Here is a 9,462-nt window from a genome sequence, read left to right as displayed (position 1 = left end):
ATGTGTACTCATTGGTAGTAATTTGTTTCCATATTTGAAATGACATTGATGTAACATATAAATTCACAAATACCTCAAATAAATAATAGATATTTTTATTTTGTGGTTTCATCACCATCGGTAGAGGTGTTTACAGTTCGATAATCAATTGATCTGAATTCAGTACACAGCAAAATCAAATTAAAACATTCTGTTCCACTTTCAATTTTTTCTGTTTTTTTTTTTCATTTGAAAATTCGATATTCAATTGGGTTTCATTTCGTAGGATCAACTTATCAAACCATAAAAAATATTGAAAATTTATCATTATATTCAAATTTTACACACATATTTATATATATTAATTAGCTTTATGTTTTATTTTATTGTACTTATTAAAAATTAGAAAAATCCAATAAAATTGTAATAATTATTTTTTTGTACTTGACGTTTAATAAAAAGTTACATCCAACCGAAATACTCAAAAAGATTTGGATAATTATCCAATTGAATCAATTAATTCAATTCAGTATTCAACACAACATTTTAATGTACCAAATTTACGATTTACTAAAATTTTTAGTTCAATCTGGTTCGAGTTTATTCAATAAACACTTATAACGCGGTTTATATATTATTGATATTGATGGTCTTAAGATTCACAATTAACAAACTTATACAACATGAATGCTCATTCTTTTTTTTTTATAATGACTTGTTGTTGGGCGTTGTGAGCGTTAACTTAAGGAAAAATTAATTTTAATTCAAATCGAATTTGATTAAACTAATATTAATTTTATGATTTAATATATTTATTTTGTAATTAGTATATAATTGAATTAAAAAATCATGACAAATATATCATGCTTATTATGTGATTAATTTAATTTGAATAAAAAATTTCTAAACTAAGCTACACAAATGAATGATGTAACATTTAATGGAAAGTTGGGGCCAATCGATCCACAACTTGTCGGCATCTCTCTGTTCTTTGTAAGAAAACCCCAAAGATCCTGACCTCTACCAAGTCAGCAGCAGTCCCACTCCATAACTCTAAAACAAAATTTTCAATAGTGATGACTTCTTACTTAGGTCATGATAGAGAAGTATATGATTATTGCTTTGTTGGGTAATGCCTCTAAATATGCAAGACTTCTCTGACGATGCTGACTGGATGCTTTTATATATATATATACAACATATGATTCTATTAATATATATATTTTATATGATTCTTTCATAATTATATTATGCAAATTTAAATATTAATTCAACACAGTAATATTTTAAAATTCATTATTTTATATGATTCTATTCATAATATTATGCAAATTTAAATATTAATTCAACACAGTAATATTTTAAAATTAATGAATATATTCAAAGAAAATAATGAAACAATACATTAGTATATACTAAAAATAGACTATGTACACTCACTCATATTCGTGAGACTCAAACCCAAACTTGTTTGTTGTGAGGTCTCAACCTTACCACTCGAACAAAATCTCATTAATGAATATAAATTAATAATTAAGGTTTGCAATTCTCTAATAAAAAAGTTTCTCAAGATTTTGAATTTGTCTTCTAGATTGATATTTGACTGAATTTTATATTTCAAATATTATTATTCTTTTAGCTAATTTAATACATATACAATCCACACACTCATATATATATATATATAAATACATACTAAACCAATAGGCTAGCTAGACTTGTAATTTTCATTTTTAATTTTCAGATTTTTGATAAGTTCATTGGCCGGGGGACCATACATCGACCGACAACTACTGATAACTATAATTGTCATAATATTTAATAAAAGGGTTGGTCATAATAATTAAGACATATTTAATTGGTACCAGCTTACTGACTAAATAAATGTGAATGTGAAACCCTCCCTATATAGAGACACTGGGAGAAAAGTAATGAAGTAGGCCCCAATATCTCCTCATTTCACATCCACAACCTCATATTTTTCTCCTCATCCTTTTATTAACAATAAATGTGAGAATTGAGGCCAATTTCTGGTTAAGACCATCTCATTATTAAATTCATTACAACCAAGTCAAAATATATACAGAGATAGGACCTTCACTAGACCAACTTGTCAAACATTACACTCAACTGACCTTTGAACATCTCTTGTCTCCAAGACTTCAAATATGTTTGTTTTTCCCCTCCTCTCTTCACATGTACTCTTAATTTCCTTGACACCCGGCCTCGCCCCGACCCCGTCTTGAAAAATATGGCTGGAGGAGGAGGAAGTACAAACCGGTCGCTGCAAGAAACCCCGACGTGGGCTCTTGCAACGGTTTGTTTTGTGTTCATCTTCCTCGGCATTTTCATCGAGTACTTGATACATCTTGCGGGCCATGTAAGTAACAGATTTATTATCTTCATGTGATTATACATATGTTGTCATGATCGGTATCACTTAATTCTACCGTGTTACGTTATGTCTAGTGGCTCAAGAAACACAAGAAGGCTGCGTTGTATGAAGCAATAGAGAAGCTGAAGTCGGGTCTGTCTGAATTTAATTGGATATAATTTTACTGATCGTCATACTTTTTTATTTCTATTTTGTCTTTGAAATTATCAAAATTCTGATTTGATAAAGGTGTTTGATGTTTTGGTGCAGTGTTGATGCAGTTGGGGTTTATGTCGCTGATATTAACAGTGACGCAACGATGGATATCCAAGATATGCGTACCGGATAAGGTAGCAAATTTCATGTTGCCATGCCGAAGCCAAACGCCGACCAAGACGCCCAAAGCTTTACAGCATTTCTGGATCTCATTTGGTCAGAAACAACCACAGACCTTCGAGGATTTTAAGGTTTCGCATCACAGGAGAGCACTGGCTGCTGCAGCTTCCGACTCTATTGATCATTGTGGCTCTAAGGTTTGTGCATGTATTTAGACAACGGCTTACTTGACTTAACAATTATTTTGCACTTCTGTAATTTGTTACCGTTGTAAAATGGTCCTTCACTTTTTCTAATTCCGTAAATTTTTAGAACAATTAATGTTGTACTTTCCAACCCATTTGTCCTAATAAGTGAAGGACCAATTTACAATTTTGATAAGTTACAGAACTAAAGTAAAATAATTAAAAATACGGCAAGTAACAACACACATACACTTTTCTTCTTCGTTTTCATTGTTATATTCTGTTTTGGTACGATGATAATAAATTAAGGTAGGATAAGATTTTGTTTATATACATCCCGTGTGAAAACATTAAAAATTATGAGGTATGAATACCATAATTAAGAGGAGTGATAATAGGAGGTGTGATTCGTAGGAAGTCCCATAGAGCAGGTTGAGTTATAATTTGGGTAGGTGGGCAATCTTAATACCTTGTATTGAACATATGTGATACTTGAGTTTTTTTTAAATTATGTCCATTTTTTTACATTATATTTGTGCAGCATATTCCCTATATATATATATTCACTAGTGGAAATTAATTAAGATAAATACAAAATAATTATATATGATTATATGTTTGTGTATATATATATATTAATGATAGGTGCACATATATGTGTTGGACAGGGAATGAGTTCATTAATGTCGCAACAGGGCATAAATGAGCTCAATATTTTCATCTTTGTGCTGGCAGCCATGCAGATTGTGTATAGTTTGGCGACTATGGGGTTGGGAAGGGCCAAGGTACAATTTCAATATTCTTACAATCATATTTACATCTTTCCTAAACATTCCTATACACATATTGTCTGATTTACAGATGAAGAAATGGAAAACCTGGGAAAAGGAGACTCAAACTATAGAATACAAGGCAGCAAATGGTACCTCCTACACATGCATCAATCATCATCTAATTCATTTGGAAATTAATCTTAAATTAATTAATGAGATTAATTATGGTGAGATATATATATATATATATATATATGTAGATCCGGAAAGATTTAGATTCACAAGGCAAACGACGTTCGGGCGAAGACATGTGAGCTCTTGTGCAACAAATCCTGCTCAACTCTGGATTGTGCGTAACTTTCTTTATTATTCTCTCACTTGTTTATTACACATTCATCTTATCATGTTCATCACATGCATAATTGTATGTATTAATTAATTATGTTCGTCTTCACATGTTGCCTGATGAATTTTGATTGCTAATATATAGAAATGTTTCTTCCGACAATTCTTCAACTCCGTTGCCAAAGTCGACTACTTCACATTGCGCCATGGATTCATTTCGGTTACTCTCTCTCTCTCTCTCTCTCTCTCTCTCTCTCTCTCTCTCTCTCTCTCTCTCTCTCTCTCTCTCTCTCTCTCTCTCTCTCTCTCTCTCTCTCTCTCTCTCTCTCTCTCTCTCTCTCTCTCTCTCTCTCTCTCTCTCTCTCTCTCTCTCTCTCTCTCTCTCTCTCTCACACACACACACACACACACACACACACACAACACACAGAGATTATAACTTCTTTAAAGTTGCTTAAAATGAGAATCTGAAAGTTTTTATTGCTTGCAGGCTCATTTATCAACAAATAGTTCCTTCAATTTTCGAAAGTATATACAACGATCTTTGGAACACGATTTCAAATCAGTTGTCGGGATAAGGTCCGTACAATCTATACGTATATAATTTTAGTCCATTGTGATCAGTGATCATTGATTCTCCACATTTATGACATAATTAAAGTTTCATCATATGTACATATGTTCTTGTGTTTTTTTTTTTTCAGTAGCTATAACATTAACAATCTTGTTTCATTTCGTGGACAGCCCACTAATGTGGTTTATAGTTGTTATATTCTTGCTGGTCGATGTACATGGTAAGTATGTACGAATTTCTACTACTATTTCTATTTTTTTAAAAGTATTTACTATATATCAATTGATTTTACCATGTTTAAATCATTTATTTTTATTAATTTATGATACATAGGTTGGAATGTCTACCTTTGGATCTCATTTCTACCACTAATGGTAAGTATTTCTGTAAATTTACCATATCAATATTTGAATGTCCTGACAATGCACCCTCTCAATATTGTAGGACCAAAAATGCTATTATGCCTTGACAAATATTCTATGTTGTCCTGTTAGTACTAATTGTCTTACGTTGTTTTTGAATCGATCGATTGATGGTAAAAAATTTTAAATCCCTGATAACGAATTAAGTGATTTCGTATTAAAAAGATTTTTAAATTATTAAACTCTTATTTTGAACAATATCTTATGAAATATTGATGGATTTCAAATTCATTCTAATGCAGGAACATTTGAAATTCGTTCTCCAAATCATTTTTTTTAATTAATGCAAATTCATCAATACAAATATATTATTAAAGCTTTTGAAAAGAATTGATGGTGTGAAAGAAACTAATTAATTATTGATATGAGATGTTGTAGATAGTGCTGTTCGTGGGGACAAAATTGGAAGTAATAGTGGCAAGAATGGCAATGCAGCTCACAAGCAAGAACACTGTAATCAAAGGAGCTCCTTTGGTGCAGCCCAACAACAATCTCTTCTGGTTCAAACGCCCCCAGCTCGTCTTGACTTTACTCCATTTCACGCTATTTATGGTAATTTATTTTAATTATACATATACATATTGATAGAATAAGAATCGAAAATTAAATACTTAATCCCATCTCATTTTAAAATAAAGGGTTAATTATACTTAAACGCCCTCTGGAAATGTAAAATTATACTTACCCTCATTTTTTTTTTAAAATTACACTTGCACCCCTTCAAGAATTCTTCGTTTGCAACTGTATCCATTCCGTTCGGACAAAAAATGATGACCTCAATAAAAAAAATACACAAACTTTTATTATTTTACGCCTCATTCAGCATTTTTTTTGTCAACGGCTACTTTTTATTATTGACAGTAATTCAACAATAATATTTATTACAATTGACTTTATATATTAGATTTCCCCCTTATATACAAGTATAAAAATATTAATAGGACATCTTTGTTAACAAATTATTCGGAATGCTAAATGATTACCATTTTTTGTATAAATTTTAACGGAATGGGTATATTTATGAAATGGTGCAAGTGTAATTTTTAAAAATTTTAAAAGACAATGTAATTTCGTATTCTCCAAAAGGGTTTAAATGTATTTAACTCTAAAATAAATTATAAATTTTGAATTACCCTACATGTAAAATTTAGCATTTAACTTATGATCATTCTTGTGGTCGCAGAATGCATTTGAGTTTTCTTTCTTCGTATGGGTGACGGTACACATTCTCTCAACCTTTTTACTTATTTCGTCGTAGTATAATGATGTGGCCTGAGACACAATTACATAATATTATCAATTGATTGTTACAGTGGCAATTCGGGATCAATTCCTGCTACTATGAAAAAGTAGAAGTCATTGTTATAAGAGTGGTATTGGCGTAAGTATGAATGTACCTCTAGCTTTATATTTCAACATATGTTATATTTGTGTATGTTTGGTTATTGTTGCTTAAATATTAAAACTTAATGCATAGCTATAAATTACTTGAAAAAATAAAAAAAAAAAAGCATATCGAACGCGTATTTTTAGATGTCAAAAGTATATATATCATAAGACTAAGAGGGTGTTCCGATGAGCTTATAAAATCTCTAGAAAGCTTTATAATTCTGTTTTAGAGCTTATAAAATATTGTAAAATATTGAAATTTTTTTTGAGAAACAGAACTTATAAAATCCAAAAATAAGATTTTAGAAGCTTAGATTAAACTCATATAAAAAAATATATAGTAGGAATATTTCCGAACTTATTTTCAAAATCTTAACAAATTAGATCAAGTTTTTTTAAATTAATTATAAATTAGTCATTGATAACATATTATAAGCTACATGATCTGTTTACCAAACAGTATAATATTTTTTCGAAAAGAAAATATATGATAAAGAATATTTGATAAGATTTACAATCTCGCAAGATTTTATAAATAAGTTTAAGCCAAACACCTCCTAAACTAATAAGCTTGTAAATTTCATATCGAAATTTCTAATATCTATATTTTTCCAGGGTGATGGTTCAAGTCTTGTGCAGTTACATCACTCTTCCCCTCTACGCCCTTGTTACTCAGGTTAATTTGCAGCTCCTATTCCCCCCCCCCCCCCCCTTTGCCAAAACAAAATACGTACATACAAAAGACGTACATGATTTTTGGGAATCCGATTTTCCGTTACAAAATCTATTCCATTTTTTGCTCCACTCAACATACACACACCACGTGTATAAGAATGACATGTCATGCATTTTTACTTAGGGAAAGATTTCATACACGTATCATCTGTATATGTTGAATGGAGTAGAAGATGGAATAGAGTTTGCGACAGAAAATCCAGTCTGACAGTACTGAAGTAGAAATCATGTAATAATTGTTTGTATATACACAGATGGGCTCTGAATATAAGAGTGCAATACTTGAAGAACACACAGTCCACGCAATAAAACAGTGGCATACAAATGTGAAGCAGAAGAGGAAGAGATCAGAACAATCTGGTAATATTCAGGATGATTCATCGACGTTAGGGAGCACTGCTTCCCCTGACATCTCATCCCATCGACCAGCTCCCAGTCTTATAGAGTTTGCAGCATTGCATGAGATCACGGAACATATTGAAATCGGCTCCGAAGATCATCACTCGGAAGATCAAAATGGACTTGAGTATGATCATCATAGAACATAGGATACATGTAGGCATTTAATTAACTTAAATATATATACATATTACATATACACCCCCAAAGATTAATGTTGATGGTTAGTTGTTTTTTCAATTGCATTCGTGTAAATATATGTTCTAAGCATGATCAAAACTGAGTGAACTCAAGGACTCGGACAGAATTTTTTATTGCAATTCTCTTGCATCATCTATTCTATTTCACATATACATACTACGTGTACAAAATTCTTACTTAGACGAAATTAATAACATAATTTTTACACACGTGGAATGTATATATTAGATAAAATAAAAAAATACAACAAGAATGTTGATGTTCTGATTTATAATTATTATATATAGTGCGCCCGTTGTTACAATCCCATAAAAAAAAATAAAAAGAACAGTCAATTTGGTAGCCTTTTCATCAAGAATGATGAATAAGAATCCAAGTAATGGCGACCTAAAACTTTATATATTTTTGCACTTTAAAAACCATGACTTGTTCTTACACTAATTACTAGAGGTAAAAATGAAAATTCTGTGTTAAATATTAATTAAACACATTTGTGCTATAGTTATTTGTTGTTGTTTATTTAAGATGAGGCCAGAGTATAAGGCATATTAAAAATCATAGCAAATATTTTAGTCATAATTAAAATCATAGTAAATATTAATTAACTGTGGTCAAAACTTAAATTTTACAATAATTTTATATGACTATGATAGATAATATTGATTTATCATAAATTTTAAGTTATAGTCATTTATATTATAAAAAATATTCTTTGGCAGTGATGCATGAACTAAAAATAGAAATTTTCATTATACCCATGTTTCCCAACTTTTTTGGTTATATAAGATTTGATTTTAATATAATTATTTTTTATAGTACTTTTGTTTCATAGATACTGGTAATACCTACCCGATCTAAACCCAAGAGAAATGTTTAGTTCAATTGATCCAAGAATTTAAATTTAATTAAAATAAAATTAGCAAGCCACAACGCATCAAGTTTAAAGAGCCAAAGAGAACTTTTAGGCTCCAGCCCACCTGAAACCTGGTAATGAGATCGAGCTAATCCATGTCCAACTCTAGCCCGTTTGTTCCCAATCATCAGTCGACACATAACGATGGTCCACACCTCTTATGACATGTCACTTTAAAAATACGTTTCATCCAGAATTTTTTGAATAAAGCCAATAGGTAACTATTTTCCCTTAATTAGGCTACTTTCCTGCTTATGTGGAGGTTCTGTTCCGACTCGCATAGAACACGAATGACATGGCGTATAGTTAGGCCAATCATATCTTATGAAAGTAGACTTCCCAATGGTTCCGAGCATATCCAGATTATGCTACTGTCATTCGATTTCTCTCATCCGGCTCCTATATAAAGGTCTAAGTAAGTTAATGAGGATAATCACTTCGACTTTTTCACAGGTTACATAAATTATCACTTATTTTTACCTGACTTACACTCATTATTCTGCGTATTCTAACATTTCCATAACATTTTATCTACTCTTCACAAGATCCATAATCAAAACCAACTAATTCTCCCATTTTTTAATCATTGTTCTTGCTTTATTTCTCAATAATGTAATTCCCAACTTATGTATCATAATGCTAATTCCTGTTCAACAAATTAGTCATTTGAGTACCTTAGGACTCTCGAAGGATCCCACGACTTGTATAGTGTTATTGGACTCCAGTAAGACATCAGAAACAATCTGTAACATCATTGAATACATTCAAATAATCAAAATCAATTGAATACGTTAATAAATCAAAATTAGGGACTATATTTAAATGAAACAAAGAAAC

At 30.8% G+C, this 9,462-nt stretch overlaps 1 protein-coding gene across 1 annotated transcript; it reads left to right on the top strand.

Annotated features, from left to right (window-relative positions):
- Positions 1–2,033: 2,033 nt before the first annotated feature.
- Positions 2,034–7,799, top strand: LOC105170703 (MLO-like protein 3). Its single transcript, XM_011091584.3, has 15 exons — positions 2,034–2,359; positions 2,449–2,506; positions 2,624–2,886; positions 3,543–3,659; positions 3,736–3,796; positions 3,908–3,996; positions 4,138–4,212; positions 4,483–4,571; positions 4,737–4,786; positions 4,900–4,940; positions 5,367–5,540; positions 6,172–6,207; positions 6,302–6,369; positions 6,993–7,053; positions 7,367–7,799. The coding sequence occupies exons 1-15, from the start codon at positions 2,231–2,233 to the stop codon at positions 7,658–7,660; spliced, it is 1,605 nt and encodes a 534-aa protein (XP_011089886.2). The 5' UTR covers positions 2,034–2,230; the 3' UTR covers positions 7,661–7,799.
- The last annotated feature ends 1,663 nt before the right edge of the window (positions 7,800–9,462 follow it).

The sequence above is a fragment of the Sesamum indicum genome, linkage group LG9 (genome assembly GCF_026168435.1).
Source record: "Sesamum indicum cultivar Baizhima isolate 11 linkage group LG9, ASM2616843v1, whole genome shotgun sequence".
Taxonomy (NCBI): Eukaryota; Viridiplantae; Streptophyta; class Magnoliopsida; order Lamiales; family Pedaliaceae; genus Sesamum; species Sesamum indicum.
Note: the sequence above shows the minus strand (reverse complement) of the source record. Positions and strands in the feature narration are given on the sequence as shown.

Coding starts and splice junctions, on each gene's coding strand:
- LOC105170703 (XM_011091584.3), top strand. CDS start 2,231: ATGGCTGGAGGAGGAGGAAGTACAAACCGGTCGCTGCAAGAAACCCCG. Junction 6,208..6,301: donor CTTTCTTCGTATGGGTGACG/GTACACATTCTC, acceptor TGATTGTTACAG/TGGCAATTCGGGATCAATTC. Junction 6,370..6,992: donor GTTATAAGAGTGGTATTGGC/GTAAGTATGAAT, acceptor ATATTTTTCCAG/GGTGATGGTTCAAGTCTTGT.